A 24083-nucleotide genomic window follows, 5' to 3' on the forward strand; every position below is an offset into this window, starting at 1 on the left:
GAATAGTGTAACAATACTTTGATTGTAAACATGGTAATGTGAAACAGTACATATGGGTTTTGATGTTTTAGCTGGGCTCAAGATTTTGAATAAAGTTTCTTATATCACTGTTCCTTCTTTTACTTGTGACTTAACCCATGGATAGTAGATCATGTTTTGCATTTTTTTTAATGTTGCACTGACAAGGATAAAGCAGTATATAGTGTTACTATTTACTGTTTCTGCATGCTAGTCTTAGGCAGGACATTCTTATTCCATGAACACATTATCTTTATGATATAACAAGAGTCGGTCTTGTTCATGAATGAGGGCAAATTGGACTAGTCCATACTCTGTTCATTATTGCATATGTATAGATTACTGATGCTACAAAAATGTAATCATTAATAATCGTGACTGCTTACACCATGATCAGCTTGGTGATTGTAGTAATAAGTAAATAATGATTGTAATCTGGTATGTTATTATGATTCTAATCTTGCATAATTTTTTTGCAGGTGCCTTGAGGTTTATGAGGAAGGTTGTTGGCTTGAAAGAAGACTTCTACAATCGCTACATCATTAAAAATAATTTATTTAAAATGGTTGTGGATGCCTTTAGAGCCAATGGCAGAAAGTATAACCTCCTGAATTCAGCGATGATTGAACTATTTGACTTCATTAGATATGTAAGTACCAGACTGAAATCAATACTTCCAAACTTTTTAAATCTTCACATTGGAGTTGTAGGTCAGGTAATAAATGTTTCCTAAATAGCATCTCTATAAACCAAGAGTTTTTAATATATGTTCTGTTCAGAACTTGAAATTGCTAAAGGAAGTATCATACTTTTAATTCACCCTTCCAGATAAAGCATGCTACAAATTGTACCTGTCAGGTATTTATTAAAAAAAACAATAGTTTTACCAAGTTTGATTCGGCAGTTAGCATTTTCTCCTTAATGCCATTCATCATATAAATTCGAGAATATTCTTAAAAAGATGACTGCTGCATAAGAATTATGTAAGAGTACTAGATGTCCATGTGCCTCCTTTTTTTCTATAAAACACAAGCATTTCTTCAATTGTAAACTTTGCCTCATCGATTCATTATGTTGACAAGATAGGTTGTGGGCCAGTCTATACTTTTAAAGAAAATGGTGCCAAGTGTAAAGCAAAACAGGCTTTAACTGTGTGATTTGTGGCTGTTATATGACTGAAAATGTACGAGTAGTTGGATCTTTTCAAACTTCAAAACAAGTCAGATATATATATAAAAAAAGGACAAAACATCACTTCTTTATAAACCTTAAAAGAAGAGTGATGTTATATAGGACTGGAATTGAGCACGTGAATGTCATACCCATTGTAGAATCCATGACTTGACAATCATTCAGCTCAAGTTAGACATGTAGACTAGTTAAAGTGAGTGGTGAATATAAATAATTTGTCAGTATGATTTATGTTTGTATTCTGGCTTTAATCCACATGGATTTTGCCCATTTGTGCCACGAATTTTGACCAGCTGTAGAACTAAGTAGCAAAAACAAATGTACATTTTTCATACACTGTACTGTAATCATGGTATGTAATATATAGTTTACACTTTTTATGTTCAGATTATGCTTTTTTACCACTTACATTGTCAATAATTATACTTATACCACTTTCTGGTTTAGCATGTATGCTTAACAAATTAAAGAATGATTATTCAAGGAATTAAATATTTTTCAATTTCTTCTGTCGCAGGATTTATAAATATTTATATAGTTAAACAGAAAGGTGGAAAAACAAATGAAGATAGCTACATTGGCAACAAGCATAAGCTATTAATGTTAATAAAGATCTGATTTCACTGTTTAAAGGTATTTGTTTTCAAGATAGACTCGGTAGTGATACATATATGAAAGTACCTAGATCTTGTGAAAATAGATGATACCTTCACTAATTTAGGCATTACTCACCTCAGTAGCACTAATGAATATAGTGTCCATCATTATCGCTGAAATGTTGTGAAAGGTTTTGTTCATGAAATTGATAAAGATTATGCAGGTTTCATTAAAAAATACAAGAGCAGAAAAATAGACATTGCCTCTATGAGTAAGCAGAACCTTTTTAATGTTAAACTGTATTAACAGCTTAACCTTTCCTTAAATCATAATTTTTTAAAACTTTCTAAGTATATGTTCATATCTTAGTTTGTACATGTAAACTGTACAACATTAAAAAAAGTTCATTTTAAATTTATGGACAGTATTTAGGGTCTAAACCTATGTAAAATTGCCATCTTTGAAGTAGCCACAACCTACTTTCTGACATCGATAAATATAAATCATTTGCTATATTTTATGCATTTCCTATCTTTTTATGCAGTTAAGTCATTTGTATGATTCACAAGGTTGATAAATTTGTCTGTTGCTGTAGAACTTTTTCAAAAACTAATCTAAGATTTAGTGGTTTTGTCCAGGATCAAATGTAATTATAAGAAACTATAATCTGAACTGTATTACTTCCTCTTCTTGCTCAGTAGTTTAATTGTTCTCATTCATATAATTCATCTTATTGATACATTCAGACCCACCTTTCCCCCGCAACCCCAGGAGCTGAGGAACTGCTTTAGTACAACAACAACAACAACCTGTAACTGATAGCTGTTGTCTTACATTGATCTTTAACATCACCCAACTCTTCCAGAATTTCATTTTGTCCTGATGTTAATCAAACAGATTGACAAATGAATTTGAATGTAGAAAGCTTACTGCATTGTAGTGATAACAGCACCAGAAGTGTTATGTGAACAGTGTTACTCTATTGTATTCATGGTTTGGTCAACTTCAGATCTCTGCTAACATAACTAGAAGCAATTCTTATTTAAGGAATGACCAATACATGCACAGATATAAAATAAAGTTGTCTGTTCATTCTAAGATAAAGTTCCTGCTCAGATGTTAATATGCAGTCAAGCTCCAGGAAAAAAGCACTGCATAAATGTATTAATTTCTACCTCTTTGGCACTGAACTCGGATACAAGTTTAGTACATTAATTCACATGCCTGATTAAAAAAAATTTATGATAGATGATATTTTATGCAGCTGTGTGGAACAGTACTGCAGTGTATCTTGCAAACCATTATCAACTGGCTTTACATTATTGCCGGAATGTCCTCATCATGACCGAAAAACCTGTTACTGTCAACATTGACACAGTTAAAACAACTATCTAAAGAAGCATCAGCTGTTTGCTACTGAACATAGTCTCTGGATGTTTGCATCCCAGACTCGTTATCCACAGTGCAAACATAAATGAGCTTTTTTGTGGATCGTTACCATGTCAGCACACTTTATTGCATTTGATAAGACTGCCACTAGATAGTACAGATACAGTGGAAGTGTTGCAGATCTCTGTATGGTAGATGATGCAGGATTACTTACAGAAATATTAATGTTGCTTCAACAAAAAGAGAAATTAATATTTTCACCACCATGAAAATGTTACCTGCAGTACAACATGAGATCTTTTAAATTAATTCCTGTAAAGAAAGAAAAAATAAATTTTTCAGTTATGAGAACATCATTTTGTTTTAATTTCAATTATTGTATAAAAATATGTATGCCTTTTTTATTTTAAAGTAATTAATAAGCAGGTTATTGAATTTGTGCTGTAAAATATTTGTGTGGAGTTGTTTTGACAGGCAGTATTGCAATTTTTTCACAGCCTAAACAATTAATCCATGTGAAAATATTTTTAAATAAACATTTAATGACTGATCATATATGATGCACATTCATTGGCTGTCAGAATAAACCCTGATCTTTTGTGGCATAATAACTAGATGATCTGCTTCTAATGGGAATCTTAAAGAGGACAAACAGCATGGGCCCAGACGTGCATGCAAATCCCAAAAAATCTTAAACTTCACTTTGAACTCTATTTTGTTTCAAAATGTTAGACAAAACTGTTGACAGTCATCACTCATGGGGAAGGCAAAACTGGCCATAGTACATGGGTGACTGCTTTACTTTGATTCACATTTTAAAACTGATTTTTGAACAAATACAATGCACCATATATCATTTTGGTTCTTAGTAGTATTCTTACATTATCAAGATTGTTTTTTTATGCATTGTACAACAAAATCATAATTATAGGTATATGTTGTTCCCTTCCAAAATTATGTTCCACACAAGATTATTCTGCTTGGATCAATTCTAGAAGTGAAATCATTACTGACTTAAATATTCACCAGTCTTAATTTATTCAGGCTCTAAAAACAATATCTGGATTAGTCAAGTTGCTCATGCTTGCCATGATCAAAAGACAGTTGACTTATGTGAGAAGCCTGTGATAAAAAGAAAATCCAAAGAAGCCATATATTGCTATTCCCTGTAAAACAGGAACTGAAACTTCACCTACCTTCACAGACAAATTTTGAATATTGAATGACCCTGACCCTAATGAAAAGGGATGTAACTTGCATCTTTTCACCAAGACAAACTTTTCTCCCTCAGAGATGGCTTTAATTCACACTCAAATGGATGAAGATTCTTTACTATACCTTTCACACTGGCACAGAAGGTGACTTCCATTTCTGCCACAATAAAATAACTTCTTTTCCCACCATCCAGCAGACAAATTGCTTTGATTCTCTCTTAAAATCCACTTTCATTTCGAAGCCAGTATGTTAACAACTTTGAGTGTGATTGGAGGTCAACAAATATAAGAGATACAAAACACTTAAGTATTGATACTGATACGCTCCACTGACTGCTTAAAGTAGGGTGGAACCATTGTTTGGTTAGCAGACACATGGCCACTAATTGCAGAAGGCAGGTGGTGACTGATAAATACAGGGCATTTATATAGGAAATTTGCCAGGGGGAAATAAGAACAGCCATTGTGACCAGGTGACTGTTTGGACAGATTTGACCACTTTTTAAAAATGGACATGACTGATAGTAGAATCTCATTATCAGACTTGGCCTCAAAAGTTGTATCTTCAGGAAGGCAAGATCTGACTGAGGCATTTTGTGGTGGTTGATCTTGGTCTGTAATTTGTGGTTGTGCATATCTTGTACATAAGCAAAACACAGTAAGCTTCTGGTCTGATTTGACAAGTCATGTTTTCATTTTTGTTCTTTTATCTTGCAGGAGGATATCAAGTCTTTGTGCTGTCATATAGTAGAAAGTCATATCAAAGACTTGGAAGAGATTGACTATGTCAACACTTTCAAGTTGTTGAAGAAACGGTTTGATATGCACATGGATCATACTGAGGAAAAGAGTGTGATTGACAGGTAAATGCTTTGCTTAGTTTATCAGGTTAACTTTGGTATTTGCAATGATAAATACCATGTAGATTAATACTGTGTTTTATGAGGAAAGTCTTGGTATTTTTAAGAATAAAAAGCATGTCGAGGAATACTGAGAACCACTTAAAATTTGGGGGTATCAAGTTATATTATTTGGTTAAAAATATATATTTATGGATAGTTAATTTCATGGATTTGTCATTTTTTAAAAAGAAACTGGCAATGACATGATAGATTATTGAGCAGTAATGTATATATCTGTATTAAAGAATATACAATCATTCATGATAGATTAGTCAAGTTATTATTTGCTAACATGTAGCAGAAAGGGGGATCTGAATTTTAAAAAATGGAAGACTGTCCTTTTCAACGTGTGTAGAAGTGTACAAGTCCAATTCCACTGCCGTAATTAAGGTAGCTGTTAGGTGTAAGAGTATTCAAAGTCTTGGTCCATTGATACTCTAACAACACAGTAGTTTTAACTTTTGTGCCTCGTCAACATGATAGTAGTCAGTCGATGCAAAGTTTAAACTTTAAATCAATTTGAGGGTTTACAAAAGGTTTTCTTCTTGGTTCCTTAATTTCAGAAGTTTCACTTTCTGTTTGACTTGCATCTTGGCTTTTGTGTGTTTTATGGGCATGTTCACTAGAGTCATCATCAGTACATTTATTTTTATTGCTGTCACAGTATGAATGTGATACTAAAGTGTAGAAGATCGCTGTCTATAATTTCTCTTTCATATACATTTCCCGGCCACATTAATGTTAGGTATATTAAGCCTGCTACCTCTTAGATCCATCCCTACTAAAAGGATGAAAATATTTGTCATGTATAAAAAAAGGGCAATAACTCTTAACCTCAAAATCCCCTTGTCTCCACCAGGTGTCACTAGTTTTTAAGCTTTGCTTCCATAAAACAACATTGTATGAGACACCTCCCATGAATCCAAAGCCAAATTTGTGTTAAATTTGAATTATACAGGATCTGGGATTTATTTGGATTATTGCTCATTCCTAAATGGATGTTAAATATCATTGTTTGATTTTTGCTTATATTTTGTGAAATTTTTTAATTTCTCAGACTTTTAGACCACATGGTAAAACACTCCCTTGTTCATGCATGTTGATATTCATGGTTTCACATACATTGCCTATTGTTTGCACACCCAGTTTGTAATGGATGTTGCTTTAGTGACTTGTTAACATACTGCGTTGTTAATTTATATTTTTGTTGTGATTAAACCTTTCAGTGAAGTGTAATAAATGCAACAGGTTCAGAGCTAAGGAATACAAGCACAAGTTGTGCCTTGCATGTACAAAATATACTTCACCATTGCAGTATGTGCTCTGTATGGTACAAGGTTGTATTGACAGAGTTTTGCAAGAGTCGACCAAGGCAGAGAAAGAGGGTGACAGCAACGCAAACTTTAAAACTTTTTCAAGTAATTGTGATAAGTGGGTGAGTGGACCACCATTTTAGCCAACCTAGATGGCACAAGTACCATTCACCCCATCCCCAGTCTGAGCATGGGCTTTGGGCCTTTAAGTCTGGGCACATGAGTGTTTAATGGGTCCAATACGTCTATCCTTTACTATTGTATCCAAGTTGTCCATGATCATACAACTATCTGAGCCAACTGTCCAGCTCTCTCAATCAGGGGATTTTACTGGAAAGTCCAACTTTTTCTCCAGGCCTACAGCTTCATATTTTGACAACCGCAGATGTCTTAATATATTTTCTGTTCTAACGTGTTGGGTTTAAGGATGACTCCATTTGGCTTGCCATTGCTGTTTGAGGCAGGTTTGAAGAATTTCAGAAGCATGCAGCTCATATAACAAACCCTTCAACTTTCTGCTTCACCTGCATGGTTTTTTAAATGGTCCCTAGCACAATGGAAGATAGACAAGTCTAGCAAATGGATCTTTGACATCTCAAATAACATTCAGATATCGACAATAGGCCAGTAGACACCAGTCCAATCATTCTTGGGCACCTTTACAGGAGAGGTAAGAAACCAAGTTTCTCATTTCCCAAGCCTTCTGTTTCTGATCACATTGTATCAACCTGTAGCTGCAAAATCAATTGCTGTTCCAAGTCCTTTCAGAGGTTCTTCAGATTTCATTTATCCCATCTTGTCCTATTTCTTCTAACATGTGCCATCACATCAAGAATATGAAATTCATTAGCTGGAGATACACTTATCAACAAATGGGTAGAGGAGTTTGTATGAAAATGACAATCTCCGGGTTTTATTTACAGTTTTTCAGGGCATGGAAGTTGAGGTTCATAATGAACTGAAGTCGCTGTGTGAATTTATTATTTCAGTGAGGTTTAAGATTGAGATGGCAAGATCAATACATCTCTCCATTGGATGGGACAAGTATGCCATTAGTCTCTTGTCTCACTCATGACAGGTGCCTAATTTCATGTCCCTATTCAACCAGTGTCACAAATGTTTCTTTGGTTTGCCTATTGTAACAGAGTTTTCCAATTTCGATATTCAGTCTAGATATGAAATCTAGGTCCTTCCCAAATTATGGATTGCAATGTCACCTCTTAGGTTGACAAAAGTGATTTCTTATCCCTTTTAAATCATTCAGTCTCCTCTTGAATTTGGGAAAATCCAACCTTCACCCATCTCAGTGTTTTGCCCACCTGGGTATGTGGGTCTCATGTCATGCAGAATGCCAAATTCATAGGTGTTTCCAACAGAATGGGGATTATATCGAGTGAGAGTTCTCACAGCTCCTCTGGTTATTCAATGCAGTGGCGGGGCCCCGAGTGGCCGAGTGGTCTAAAGCGCTCACCGTTCCGGATCACTGCAATCTCACCTCTGTCTGCATGGGTTCGAGTCCAAGGCTCAGCTAACATGGGTACGTGGGAAAGCCTGCCAGTAGCTTCTCGTGGGTTGGTAGTTCTTCCCTGGGTTTTCCAGGGTTCTTCCTCCACCAGTTATACTGGCTGCCATGTATAGCCTATCTTGTGCTGAAAAATGGCGTTAAACCTTAGAACAACAATGCAGTGGCAAATTTTATCCAGTTGGGCTGCTATTATATGTGCTTGGTTCAGTGACTGCAAGCTCAGTGGTGCCCTGTTCCAGTCCACTTGATCAAAATATCAGCATCATGAATGAGGTATCAGGAATGAGGTACAATCATTCCTGTGTCAGTAGCACAACCACTATAGGCTTTTGATGGAATTCATCTAGAAAATCCCCAACCAGATGATGATATGTATGGATGCCAGTATATTTGCCCACTTTTTGCTGGATTTTGAATGTAGTCCACAGCAATTTGGAACCAGAGGAAATGCCTCTTTACATCAATCCTATGTGAAAGCTATCATAACTACTTTCAGTTCAAGAAGAACAAATTCTGTGCAAAAGGTCATCCTGATTATGTTGGGCAACTCCTTAGTGGTGACTTTTGCCTCCTCAAATGGAGCCACCAAATTGGCTGACCTATGCTTGCTGGTTTGGCATTTTTTAGTGCTACCAACATCAGATCAGATTTCTGGCAGACTCTGAAGTTCCTCCCAGTAAGAGCATTTGAATAGGGCATATCAATATGAGACATAGAAACTGTTGGCAGGCATGCAGCGTCAGCCTTCTCAACTTTTTATCTCGAAGGATTTAGCTTCACAGAGACAAAACCTGAATCTGGTGGGTACTGTGGCTGTGGCCCAGATGACCACCAGACCCAGTTAAACTAACACAGCCATCTAGGTTCACTCGAATATTGTTGGTGTGAAGTTCTGCCCCCAACTCCAAGCCATGGTAATGTCAGTATTATTTATATTGCATGTTTACACACACACATGCAAGAGTTGATCAAAATATTCCATAACAAATTCTCTAAATAAAACTTAACTGTTCACAGTAATTTCAGTAGTCCAACTCAAAGTAACTTCCTTTAGACATGAGGTACTTCTCCAACTATATGACCCATGTCCTGAACAAATGCAGCAGCCCATCATGTGACAGCATTCATAGCAACATGGTCATTGCATTACTTAGTTCTTGTTTGCTTTTGAAATAGTTTCACAATAAAAAAAAATCTTCCAGGTTTTGCAAAACCCAGAAGGGGGCCCCGAGTGGACTAAAGTGCTCTCCGTTACGGATCACTGCCATCTCACTTCTGTCTGCGTAGGTTCGAGTCTCGGATTCAGCCAATGTGGGTATGTGAGAAAGCTTGCCAGTAGCTTCTCGTGGGTAGGTGGTTCTTTCTGGGGGGTTTCCCAGGTTCTTCCTCCACCATTAATACTGGCCGCCATGTATAGCCTATCGTTCGCTGAAAAATGGCGTTAAACCCTACAACAACAGCAAAACCCATAAAGTCACAAGCAGGTAAGTGAGAGCTTCATGGTCACCATTTTAAAGGTTTCAACACCAAGGTATTTTTAAGGTCTGCATTATAAAGTTGCATGTTTATAGTAGGTGTTATTCTGGTATGAAATGAAGCCACCCCTCAATATCTTTGTTAATAGCCTCATAAATTATATCTGATAACTGTGGCATAGTACACTAATGTTTTCTGGTACAATGGGATTTATATATATTCGCTGTGTGTTGAAGACCACAATGCTCATAACCCTCCCAGCAGACTTTTAAAAAAAACATTCTTTTACAAGCAGCGGTGAACTTGTGCTTTTCTGTATACTGCTTTGCCTATTACTTCTGGGTTCAGAGCAGTGTATCCATATTTCATCATATTTAGTGACCTTGTTTAAGAATTATTGCCTTCTGCTTTGTACCTGTATAATAGTGCCCTGCAGATCTCTACTTTTAAAATCATTTGTTCTTTATCAAGCAATCTTGGTACCCAACAGGCACAAATCCTATGCATTCCTTATTCCTTGGACAGAATTTCCTCTTCTGTATGAAATGTCAAAATCCGGTGCTTCCTCTAAGATAGTCATATGCCTGTCCTCCTTCAGGTAAACTTCCACAGAATTGACTGTTTCTTTTGATACGGAAGTCCGTAGCCATTCTTTTATTATATAATTTTAATAGTCCCCCCCCCATCCCTAAAATGTATCATCAATCTACCAATTCCTTTTTGAACATTAGGACCATAAACTGACCAAAGTCAGCTTCTATCTGTATAAAGGATATCCTAAATCTTCGTTGAAGTTTATAATTGAGTCTGTCTGAAAATGGATTCCTGCTATTTTGCATCCCATCTACATATGACAGAAAAAGATATCACTAAGCCTGTGACATCATCAACTTCAGATGCCATTTCCTAAAGTGGGATGTTTTCAGATATATATGAGCAAATTTTTATGATGTGTTTATGTAAATTATAGGTTAAAAAGACAATGTAAATGTAATTTTATGAAATTGGTATATTATGATCACAGCACTGGCACAGTTTTTTTAAACCAGGCTGATGCTGCATCAGTGATAATAATGAAATTATTCTGTAATGTATGTTGTTTGTTTGTAAAATTTCTCATGTCATTGTTTAAATCATTGTTCTGGCAATTAAGCTTACCATATTTCATGTAATTTTTGGTACACGAGAAAATATTAATTTCACTATACAAAAAATTATATGTAAAATAATTATCATTTGGTGGTACTGACCATGTACAAAAAATAAAGGGATTGTACCTGAACAAGTTCTGTGGAACACATGCTACTCAACAACCTAACGGTACAAACACAAAGTAAACATATATTTTCTGTCTCATTCTGCTCTCAACTCAAGAATCTAATTGCAGTAAAAAATAAAAGCATTAAAGAAGATTTTTGTTATTACTTAATGAGAGAGGGAGAGAGGATTATGCCTTGGTGTGCAAGCTTGTCTGCATTTAGAGCATATGTAGCTGTTGTGTAATGTTGGCAAAATGATTTAGATGGTTTGATCATAAATTAGTTAAGGTTTTATTTATTGGTAAATTGTGCGCAATGATACGAGTCCACATTGTCAAGAAATTAAGTGCAACTTGTATTTTTACAGCAGTTATGTAATTGTGGCTAATACAGCAAAACAAGAAGATGCCTTTAAAGCATGAAATTGTTTTTCATGAAATTGGTATGTCTGCAAACACAGATCTTCAAAGCTTTATAAAAGAAACTATGTAGTCTTAATTATGAAATTTATTCGATCTGGATCTTTCTTTTTTTGGGGGGGATTGAGTGGAAATAGGACAGACAATAATTACAATGAGCAAGATAAATCTAAAAATATAGAATACAGCTAAGTTGAGAGAAATATTAATATATTTAATATGAAATAGTTTACAATTGTCACTACATCAGATACAGGAAGAGTGTTAAGGACAAAATCATTGAAGTTGGAGCTCTTGAAACAGTTTGATGACAAGCTACAAGAACTGAAAATTTCAATGTAAAATATTTTGGCCTTTGTAAATAGTTTTGTGTTATTAGAGTAAAATGAGCATTGTTCAGTGACTACATGATTCTAATGCCCATATGTAGGATGTTTAGTATTAATGGGAATGACATCACTGATAATACTTGGACTTCATCTTTTATTTTTTTAAATTGCAAGAAATGTTCCTCGTATGAAGTAATAGTAAGCAGTATCTTGTTAACATACAGTTTAATTTATGACTCCTTTTAAATTTAATGTAATAATGCACTTTGAGAAACATGATTTTGAATCTTGAAAAACTTTGAAAAAACCTGGACATTTTTTAAAGAAATATGCTGCTAACCCTGCCATTACCTATGGCCAAATTTTACGATTTTGGGTTATTTACCAATCCTCAGTCTACTTGTACAGTATTAAGTTGGTTTGATTTGAATTGATTGGTACCTGAAGTTTATGCGAACATACCAGATTTAATAATTTTGCAATATTGTGACTCCATGATTTCGAATTTAATTTTGGGGACTATGAACATGGCCCCCGTCTTCTTTTCTTTTGCAACATTAAACTGAATTTAATTTTTGTTACATTATAGCCACTAGTAAGTCTAGTGTTGTGATTTTGTACTAGAGATTTCAGATCGTCGGGTATGATAGGGAATTGCGGTTATGTGCATAGTAGTGTCATATCTCCCTTTTTCTACACCCCACCCCCAATGTGGGGGGAGGTATAGAGTAGAAGTTTTTAGCTCTACTGGTGATAAAGAGCTTATGGGATGGTCTGTTATCCATCATCTGTTAGCACCAGTTTGTTATTGCTACTCCTAAACTGCCTTAAGGATTGCAGTGTAACTTGACAAAAATGTGCTCATCCTTGGTCCTAATGGAAAATGGTGCCACTCAGACATTCACTATGGTCACCAAAATGCCATCTTGAAAATCTTATCACTGCTCCTTCTGAATGGATGGTTATATCAAAATAGGGCTTTCACTAAAAAGACATTGTTGGTGTCTATTTAGTGGGTCCTAACGGAAATTTGTACCAATTTGATGTCCATTATGGCTACCACAATGGCCATCTTTGCAGCCTTGTTATTGATTCTCCTGAACAGAAAGTCATGTTGGCATGGGGTTATTACCTGAAGACTTGTGATGTTGGTTATGTGTTTTTCCCCACAAAAACACATCTTATATCTTATTGGTCATAAATGAAAATGGTGCTGATCGAATTACTAATACAAGTGCCACAATTGCCATCTTAAAAATCTCCTTACCACTACTTCTCATGGATGGCTGGGATAATCAATATTGTACTTTCAACAGAAAACTTCTGTTGATGTCTAGTTGGTACTAAACAGAAATTGTGACAGTCTGATATCAGATAGGGCCACCATGGCATCATCTTGAAAATCTTGTTATTATTGCTTCTCCTAATAAAAGGTATGGGGTTTCCAGTAGCAGACTTCTTGTGCTGCCTTGTTGGTCTTTAATGAATGTGTTGCCAGGTTGACAACTAATATGTCTACCACAGCACTTGATTTAAAAATATTGTTGTCCCAGAAGCATATCAAAAAAGTTCAACATTCATAAATTAAAAGGAAGAATTAGACTTGCCTTGAATTCATGGAAACACTTATCAGCCAGTAGCTGAAGTCACTTCAAGGGACTCTTGTTGTTTAGAAGAATGAAAGAGAAAATTGTTTTCGCAATGGTTTTTGTAAATTACTGCTTAATTATGTTGTTCACTTTAGGTATACTTTTTTTATTTCAGCACCACAAATTCGTTATTGCTGAACAATCGGTTTCGTCGAGAAAACCGAGCACTGGATGATGAAGAAGAGATGTGGTTTGATCAAGAGGAGGATGTTGAAGATGGGGAGAACATAGTCCCAATGTCAGATGCACTAAAACGTAAATTGGAGTCCGATTTTGACCAAATAAACCGAATGTTTGAAAATAGAAGAGGTAAAATGTATATTTTAATTCAAGAAATAGGTAGAATTAATAGCAGTGTGCCAAACTTTTTCATGGGCTTTAAAATTCCAAGAAATTGTCTTTAAGTATTTGTAAAATTAGATGCCACTGATTAGCTGGAAATCTTGGTGCACAGCACATTGAAACTACTGTGAATTTACAAATTTTTATGCGTGTTGGATACCAGTTTTTAGGTCTACTGGTCAGAGACCACATGTGCTTATGGCATGACCTTTTTGTCCATCTTCTGACACTGTCCATACTTCCATTAGCACCAGTTTATTACTGCTTCTCATACAAAACTATTTGGGGGAATGCCATGGAAATTTACACACTTTTAACCTAAGGCCTAGCTAGTCCTATATTAGAACGGTTCCTCATGAACATCCAATATGGCCATCACAGTGGCCATCTTGACAATCTTTTTAATGCTATGCCGCCTAATGGATGGTCATATCAACATGGATTTTTTTATTAGTTTTGTTGGTCCGAATGAAAATTGTGCACATCTGGCATCCACTAGTGCCTCCACAACGGTCTTCAGAAAATACTTGTATTAATAGTCCTCCTAAATGGAATGTTGTTTCAGCCTGGGCTTTCACCAGTAGACAGATTTATTATATCTAGTTGGTCATGAGTAAAAATGGTGCTGATGCTACTCCTAATAAATGGAAAGTCATTAACGTGGTTTTCACCAGAAGTCTAATTCTTTAGTTCGACTATAATGAAATTATTACTGATTTGACTTCATATGGTTGTCATGGCAGCCATCTTCAAAATCTTTGTTATTATTCATTCTAAATGGAAAATCATATTGATATAAGGTTTTCACCAGAAGACTTCTTAAGGTATCTAGTCTGAAAGAAAATATGTCAATCTGACAACCAATGCAACCACCTGTGGAGCAGTATTGAAAATCTTTGCACTCAGTAATTGATTGTCATATCAAAATAGGGTTTACATCAAAAGACTTAATAACATATCTAGTTTATCACAGTGAACATATTGAAAGTTGTCACTGTATTCTCCTGAATGAATAGTGTTATTGGCACGAGATGTTTGCCAAATACTTCGTTTGCCCTAAACAAAACGTGCAGATTTAACATTTAGTAATGTTGCCACCTCAGCAAGTTTGAAAATCTTGTCAAGAATATCAGAGATGGTTTCAGCAGTTTGAAATATAATCTGTTATTTGAAATTCTTTCTGCCCAATAAGTCAAGGAACTTTTGTCATAGATCAGAAGAGCTTATGTAATAGTCTTTTGTCTGTCTCTTTGCACAAGTTTGTATTACTCTTTCTCTCAAGGTTTAGTTGGTTCTAATGAAATGGATACCCCTTGGACATACAATATGGCCACCATGGCAGCCACTGTGAAATCTTTTCACTACTGCTCCTAAATGAATGGTCATATTGACATAGGGATTTTACCAAAAGACTCCATGTTGTGTCCAATTGGTTTTAAATGAAAATGGTGCCAATCCGATATCCAGTATGGTTACCACACATTGGCCATCTTAAAAAGCTTTATTTTTCTACTTTTTCTGAATGGATGGTTGCAGTGTGCAAAACTTGCGAAATGTTCTGTACACCCACAGGACCAGTAACTTGAAAATACTACTGGTCCTGTTCGTGATCATCTGGTTATACATTTCATTGTCCTTGTACAAGAAGGCAAAAAGTAGTCAATGACTGAATGGTAAATTAGGTAAAAATAAATACTAACCCCTCGTAAGGTTAATTTTATAATCCAACGTGGAACATACATTTGAGCACAAAATAAGATATATCATTTGTCAACATGAGTTTTTAAAAATTAATTGAGCATAGCATGGCCACTATTTACTGACCATGACAGTGATGCTCACTGTCTAGCTGATCCAGATCCATACGCATTGTGAATGGTATCAGTGTTTGTAGCTCTGTGAATTTTCACCTCCCCATCTTAAAGTGTAGATAAATAAACCTAATTAAAATATCTGCATTATCTAGTTTTTTAAAGAAAAACTAATTTACATTGTTACCTAATGTACATTTTTGATATTTGTTTAATAAGTAGATCCTGTTTGTTTAGCTGTGGTATGCACCTGCTCCCATAACTGCTTTGTTCTCTGTTACAAATTAACTCTTTCAAAACTCCATGGGCAGCATGGTTGATCACATACACACAGGCCTATCCTTTTTCAGGATATTTCAAATGAATAATATTGCACTGTATCTTGATACGGATGGTGTTGAAATCACTCATGCATGAAATGAATTCGGTAACTGTAGCAACAATCTGAGAAGTTGACATGAAAATTGGTTAAGCTGCAGTCTTGGATATCCTATCAACTAAGATTCATGAGTGGTCATAAAACACCATTCACAATTATTTATTTCCAATTTGTTTTACTATTTCTTTTAACAGCATAAATAATATAAAATTCAGATGGCCAAAGAGGCTGGATACTCATCTTCTGCCCCAATCCGCCGTGAAGTTGATTGGCATTGGACAAGTGGGCGAGTGGCAATTCTGCTTGCAGGATGGTTGTATTAACAATAACAGTTTTCACTGAAAAACTAATTATGATGTAGAAATTGGTATCAGTGAAAATGGTGCTGATTTTATGTCCAGTATGGCCACCACAGCAGCCATCTTGAAAACCTTGCTATCACTATCCCTGTTGAACAGAAAGTTGTATTGCATGAGGTTTTCAACAAAAGACTTGTCATGATGTCTAGATGAAAATGGTTTTGATATGAGGTTCAGTATGGCCAGTTTTGATACGAGGTTCAGTATGGTCACAGACACACAGAGTATGGCCACCAAAGTGGCCATCTTGCAATCTTGTTATCACTACCCATCCTGAATGGAAAGTCATATCAACATGGTGTTTTCAGCAAAAGACTTCTTATAATGTATAGTCAGTCCTAAATGAATATGGTGCCAGTCTGATATTGAATATGGCTGCCATGGTCACTTGCTTCAAAGTTTTTTTATTATTACTTCTCCTGAATGAATGCTCATATCAGCATGGGGTTTTCATTGAAAGACTTGTTATAATGTTTTGTTGGTCCTAAATTAAAATGGTGTTGATCTAATCTTTTTATCTTGAAAATCTTGTTTTTACTACTCCTTGAATTACTGTTAAGGATTTTAAAAGTCACTTCTGCATCATTTGCTGTATTAAATAGAAACTTTGGTAAAATGTTAACAAATGTCATTTATACACAGATACAGTAGGGTTCTGAATTGTCTAGGTAAGCAGATGTGGTCATAATAACTTTGTTCTGTGGTGAAACCATTTTGTGGAATCCTTCTTTAAATATCATATATCATTTCTCTTTATTTTTCAGCCAAAGACCAGTCAGAGATTAAAGAATCTCCTCCCCGACTGAACAATAAAAATTCCATAAACATTTCACTGAAGTCCAGTGCATTAACAAGTCCCAATAATTCCCCTGGGGCTCCTGGGAGTCCCAATAGTCCTTCAAGTCCCACGAGAACAGGAACTCCCTGCCCCACCCCCAACACCTCACCAAGTAGCCCACTATCATCAAGAGAGGAGAAAGTCAACTCTGCAGTATCAGCGGCTAAACGGGTAAGAACAGAGAGGTAATTGTTTTAACAGAGAAACCTGTCTTTGCAGGTACATTTCATATGAAGCGAACCTGTCTTTAAAAGGATCATTAATCATTAAAGTGTTTGGCTCAGAATAAGTTTCAGCATTGGTAAATGTCCCTTGGTGCTTAATGCTGTTGTTGATATTTTTTCAGGTTAGCAAATATTTATCCATTTGGCTACTTAAACTTGACTTGAATTTGATTGGTACTTTGGGCCCTGGTATGAGCATTGTATCACACTTTTACCATGCATTTTCCACAGAAGTTTTACAAAGGTTTGGTTAAAACACATTACCTGAAAAATCTTGTAATGGCTGACTCAGCATGATTCACCCTAAGATCATAATTTCAATTGGTAAATGCAGGCTTGTAGCAATGAACACACTAATTGTGATTGTTTTGAAGTTGATGAGATTAATGGAACTAGGAAAATGGTAATTGAAATAACCAGTGAGTGATTTTGAGCACGAACATGGTGTTGAATATGAGTCTAATGCACATTCTGGCTGGTCAAAAACAGCATGCAGGTCAATCAGTGGTATTTTGAAATGTGAAAATGGACAATGCCTACCCTTAAGATTATTTAAGACTGGTGATTTTTTTGCATTTGATCATAGAACAAGTAAATCTTTATGCAGCTTAGTTAGGATATGGAGCAAACTTGATTGACAACAGCCACATGAAAAATTGGAATCCTGTCATGCCTGACAAATTGAAACTCGTTCTTCGCATTTGTTATGGCCATGTTTGGTGCATAAATCTTGTATTGATTTTTACTGGGCAGCAGACTGTGATATTGTCCCCATTCTTAAGCAATAAAGATGGGTAGAGATGTATTTCTTATTATTCTAAGCAATTAACTCTTGAACAGGTAATGAAAATGACATGACTGTAAACTCATAAGTGGACATGAGATGACAGACATTTACTAGAATAAATGATGGTAAAAACTGCAATACTTCTGTAAACATTTATTGTAGATGTTATGGGGTGTAAACTTTCCTTTGGTGTTGCTGTAGTGGATGATTATTAATTGTTACCTATAACACCTGTGATTTGGATATGGAATTGTAGCAGACATGCATGTATATGGTTGAGCCACTAAAGAATAGAGTATATTTTAGACCTGTTTTGAACATTTTCATTAAATTAAAGACAAAAATACAGATGAAATGCAAAGATACTTTGTAAATTTTACCTGTATTATCACCTGTAATGATAAAGTTACAAATGTGGCTTGATGTTTATAATAAAGTTCCAACTTTAACCGTCATTTATCTTATATTATTTGTGTACCTATTAATGTACAGTATAGAAAATACAGGTAGTTAAAAGCCAAGTGGAATTTTCACTTGAACAGTTAAGCAAGGGGATCTTGTAAAACAAAAACTAGTTAGCACTTGAGGGATGAATCAATGTCCTTTTTCTAACTTGCATATTTTAATTCAGCCTAAATCAAACTGTAATGAACAAAAGTTTTATTGTCTGTAAGAATATCTATCAGTCATTACATTTCTTGTTCTTTGCTGTAACCCTAAAAGTAGCTAAGATAATTCTGGGTGTCTTTATTTTATCAAATGAGTGACCCATTATGTTTCCCTTAGTAGCACATGATAGATCTGTCTTTCCCAGACATAGTTTTGAATGAGCAATAATCTGATTGTTTATTGTTTAAAAAAATTATTTTTATTGTTTAAAAAAATTATTTTTACATGGTCATAATAGAAATTTTTTCTTGTTTCATAATACATATATATTGTTGTTTTTGGCTTGGGGGTAGAGGGAGGCTTTCCCCAAACTTACTTCCATAGAATATTTGGGAAATTGAATCTTCTACCTCCTGAATTCAGCCCATCCTCAATGATGCAGGGAAAAATCTGTACCGCATGTAGACAAAGGGCATCAACTCTTACAAATTGACTGCCCTTCACCATTGTATCTGTATACTATATGTTTACCAATTTAAGGTTTCGCTTGATGCAGTGAGTTTCCAAAAGAGCTGTCATACTCCTTGAATCAATTCAGTTTTGATATGTTCTCATAAAATGTGCCTGTGGTGTATAAAGTGCAGTTTCTCAAACCCTTGTAATGTCTGCAACTCAAAAGGAAATTTGGTCTGTCTTTTGGAAGCAACTTAAGGAAAGGAGAAAAAGGTAATTTCCATATCTTTGAATTCAGACATTCTGATCCAGCATCCATGCTTGATTTCCATGACAGTCCCAAAGGTTAAGATTACTTTTACCATGCCTACAGCTATCAACATCTTGAACACTGCAGACATAAAATTGAACTTGTCTGCTTACTGTTGGAATCACATATGTATTGTTTGATCCAACAGGCTACTTGCTAGCTTCAGATGATTTCGTTTTGAGGCTTATCTATTGGTTGGGGGGGAGATTGAGAATATGATGGAAGATACTTCCCGGTTTTAATACTCCCTCTGGTGCATAAGTGTGCCTATGTCTTGGCAAGGCCTTAGTGCCTGTAAATCCAAGCAAACAGGACTACATTCTGATCTTGCCAGCTGTTACCTTATGCAGAACAAATACCAGTAGGTTGACCAGTCTGTCCTTGATGATATGAACTGTCAAACCACAATGGAGTTGAGATCTCCATCTGCTGTGACCGAGTAGGGTTCTACAGCCATCTACTTATACTGTTTAGTCAAGCATCCAATCAGCTATCTTGGCCTTTCACACCATGCAGCCCACCCATCCATCCCAGCTCTTCATACATTACCAGCCATCCACTCAAGACTTTCTGTCCAATATATACTGCGATAGATATACAGGGTCTGGGTTTGATGGCAAATACATTAGGCAGGTCCCACACTAATAATTGGGAATGATTCAGCATTTGTATTTTATTTGGAATGCTACACATGAACATGGAGGAAGAAGTACAGGATGAGGACAACAGTTAAGTCTTTTAGGCAGCAAAGGAATTTAGTGTATCTTGATACAAGCCAACTTTCCCTCCCACTGCAAGAAAAATGACCTATAAAGGCTAAGCTTTGGTCTATGCTGATGAGAGTGATGAACATACCTCTTTCAGGGTTCTCACTCAATGTATGACAGATTTCAGGACATAAATCTGTGTGCCCTGGATGAAGGTTTGCTTTCAGGCTCAAAAGACCCCGGGACTACCAGTTGCATCTGTGATTTTTTTGGATGCATATTGTTTCATTAGGCAACCCCACCACCACCATTCTGTAGCCCCCATAATTTAAGCTGCACTGTTTATTTCTTGTATTTAATTTGCAATAAAATGAAAATGGATTGTTTCAAGCATGTACTTTCTTATAGCCATTGGGCAGAAACTGTTTCACTTATTTGTTTGTCAAGTTTAAATTATAGAAATTTGAGAGCTTTATGTTAGAAATAAGTTTTATTTAAAAAATTACATCAACCATTTTATGTACTTGGAGTGTTGGTATATTTATTTTTCTGAATCTCTTACCAGATTCAATTTTTATCCATCCACATAGTTTTGCATAGGGGGACCCTGAGTGGCCAAGTGGTCTAAAGCGCTCTCCGTTACAGATCACTGTCATCTCAACTCTGTCTGCGTGGGTTCGAGTCTCGGATTTGGCCAATGTGGGTATGTGAGAAAGCTTGCCAGTAGCTTCTCGTGGGTCGGTGGTTCTTTCTGGGGTTTTCCCTGGTTCTTCCTCCACCATTAATACTGGCCACCATGTGCTGAAAAATGGCGTTAAACCCTACAACAACAACAATAGTTTTGCATTGAATAAAAATGTTTATCCATTTAAAAAATTTCTTCTGCTTGTTGCCCTTCTCAAATTATGCAGCATTGGGTTTGCTCATTTTTAGCTGTTTTGAAGTGTCATCCTTCTCAGCTGTCAGTGTCCCCTACAGGTAAAACTGGTCACTTTGGATCATCAGATAATGACCTCTACCAAAATTTAACACTTCTACACCAGTGACAAGACAGTGGGTAGTAAGAGGAATACTTCTAGAAGTGCCCAATCAGGAATTGTGCAGATAGCAATTTTGTAAAATTTGTTAACCTATTTGCTGTCCTACTTTAAAACACTAGGCAGTGAGTGGATGCAAGAGAAAAGGGCCCTTTATAACATCCTCATGGAAATGAAGTCCATTCTCAATTCTTCGGATGCAGCTGCAAACTGCCTACCTTTGATGCCCATTTCTAGATCCCAAGGCTTGGGCCATTGATGCTTTGTCAGATCAGCTAAATGATAGACATTCCCACAAGATCATGTTGACTCATGTGAAGATTAACCAGTCAAGAATATATTTGTTTTGTCAACCTTCTTCACACCATGATTTTTTTTCAGGGAACATTGCTTTTTGGACATGGAGAGGATTTTGACAGTTAGAAAGCCCCCCCCCACAAGCATATGAGGGAAAGTTGCAAATTCTTGTTGGTTGGTGTCAAGACAGTGATGTTATTTCTCTTCTAATGACTCAGATGTTATCACTCGATTTCTGACAGGTTCAGACATGCTTGGTTAGTGTAAAGTGGTCACAACAAGGATCTGTCCAACCTGGTTTAATTTTGATATATCCAGGTCCTTCTCACCCACTGTTTCCCAGGTGAAATTTTTTTTTGGGCTTGATGTGTCTTCACAGAGTTTGAACCTTGACCCAGTCAAGTGCTGCATACACAAGTCCTGTTTTGTAACAAGTCCAGCTTCAGCCTGCAGTGCAAGTGAAGTGCATGCCCTGTCTGTTGACTTAAAGTACAGTTCTGTCTAATGACCTAAAGTACAGTCATCCTGATGACACATCTGGGCTTTGTCTCTATGAATAAGTTGCCATCTACAGGCAGTCAGAACATAATTATTTGCCATCTGTCCTCAATCAATCTATTGAAGAGGCAAAGTTGCAATACCCACTCTGAGGTGGACAGCAAGAAATCCTCAAGTCAGACATTCAACCAGCATGTTCTGAGCTGTCTCAGTGGTGAAACAATTCACCTATGCTATGTATCAATTTGATTCATGACATAGTGCCTTTGATATGATAGGATACATTATCATTACATATATTGGCTTGATTTATTTTCATCTTTAGAAGGTATGTCATTGGTGCCATATTATATGTGTTGATATCTTGGTTGTATTTCCGGTCTGCTGATGTTAGTTTCATCATGTCCTCACTTTCAGTTGCTGATGACGTTTATCAGCTTAAAAGAAGACATTCCAAACATGTACCCCATGTACATTTAAGTACTTTTCAGATCATTTAAAACTCATTTTGCACAAAACTTGTCTGTTGCTTTGTATCTATTTGAATCTAATTCTCATGCAATGCTTCTGGTTTATAATGCATTGAATAAGTTACAGTGAGCTCTGATTTGTGGATATTGGTTGTGCTTGATTTGAAGAAAAAAATAGCTGTCAATCAGAAATAAATGTAACATATTTCACTACATGATACATCAGAAGTGTACCCTTCAGATTCAATCCAGATAGACAAGATACAAGGCAACAATGAATATTCTCATGAAAGTGGTCATTAAATTGTCAGTAAAGTATTAAATCACACATGGGTAAAAAATCTGGAATGTCTCTTTTTTGGGGTTGGGATAAAATAATTGGCATGGAATTGGTAATTGGTATCAGATATTTAATAAATTTGGGTTAGTTACTTTGTATAATTTGTAGAAGGCAGATTAGTGTTTTTAAGTGATAGAAATGAGTCCATATGCCTGCAACAGCTGACTTGGATGAACTCTTAAGTTTAATGAATAAAAAGGCAAATAGCTATATTTACGGATGCTGAAAACTAAATTAACTTGTATTGGGTAAATATTGTTTTGTATCAATTCTTCATCTCTTGTATTGATATGGTGTTAATATAGAAAGTGTATTGATATAATGATCGATTCACCTTTAGTTTCTGCATTAGGTACCCTTCATGAAGATCACAGCTCGTGAATTTGTAGTGATTTTGACAAGCAGAAGTGAGAGTTGAACCTCATTAGGTCTCTGTTGGCTGTCCAGATGATCACTTGGTTCCATTCATGACAGCACAACAATTATTCTGGGCATAGTATTATAGTGTTCACTTAATTTGCTAGATTTGCTAGGAAAATGTTGGCAGTATGACACCCTGACACTGAGCCACACAGTTGTTCTGCCTTTGCATTAGGATGAAACCTTCATCTATCTTTTGAGAATGCAATCATGTTTTCCCTTGGTGGCTGGATGCTCTTGCATTTCCTCCTCTTATTCCCTAATGTTAATTTGATTGGATAAAGTATTTGACAGAAAGAAAATGTTTCCGTAAATTATGTTTCTCTGAGAATATTTGCCTGATCAAATTGCTGTCACACTTGCCTGCAGTATCCCACCCATTCCCACTGAATTAAGCATCCATGTTGTAAACCAGGTTTAAGCTGGTGATCTACCATAATGATCATTAGCCACCTATAATAAAAGGCATACAGGTCATGTATGCATTCAACAGAGGTTATTTAAGTAATGAGTGTCATTTTATAAAAAAAGTTGATTCTGCATACCTTTAAATGGCAATTATTTACTTTGTTTGGATCCTCATACATCCATATTCCTTTGGAAAGTCATTATTTATACACCTGAGAAGTACATATGAAAAATCAATGTTAAACAGGGTTCTTGTGGTCTTTGAAGGCCTTTGACAGTTTGGGGAAAATGGGGTGGCATTTTTAAGGCCTTCAAAGTTTGGGAAAATCGAGTAGTTTACCCTGAGGTCTTTAAAAGTCTTTGAAAATTGAAATAAACCCAAACATTTTAATTTCTTTCCATTATCCCAAATAAAATTGTCCAAGGTTGTTAGATTCGGATGTAGTTGAGTTTTCCTGGTTTCTTTCTTTTGATTAATAATAATTTGAATTTCATCATTAAACAATATTGCTT

General features: G+C 35.8%; 1 protein-coding gene across 2 annotated transcripts in view; it reads left to right on the top strand.

Moving 5' to 3' along the window:
• The window catches only part of LOC149805512 (serine/threonine-protein phosphatase 4 regulatory subunit 3-like), an 84904-nt gene that overhangs the window by 46756 nt on the left and 14065 nt on the right, over positions 1-24083 (top strand). The window contains exons 13-16 of one of the 2 annotated variants that reach the window (XM_089950117.1): positions 498-667; positions 5127-5272; positions 13397-13590; positions 16937-17195. In XM_089950117.1, coding sequence (XP_089806243.1) covers positions 498-667; positions 5127-5272; positions 13397-13590; positions 16937-17195 — 769 coding nt within the window. The remainder of the gene's footprint in view (positions 1-497; positions 668-5126; positions 5273-13396; positions 13591-16936; positions 17196-24083) is intronic. The other variant, XM_089950116.1, reaches the window with a different exon arrangement.

This window comes from Sinohyriopsis cumingii, chromosome 2, assembly GCF_028554795.1.
Source record: "Sinohyriopsis cumingii isolate HCF-2022 chromosome 2, ASM2855479v2, whole genome shotgun sequence".
NCBI classification, from domain to species: domain Eukaryota; kingdom Metazoa; phylum Mollusca; class Bivalvia; order Unionida; family Unionidae; genus Sinohyriopsis; species Sinohyriopsis cumingii.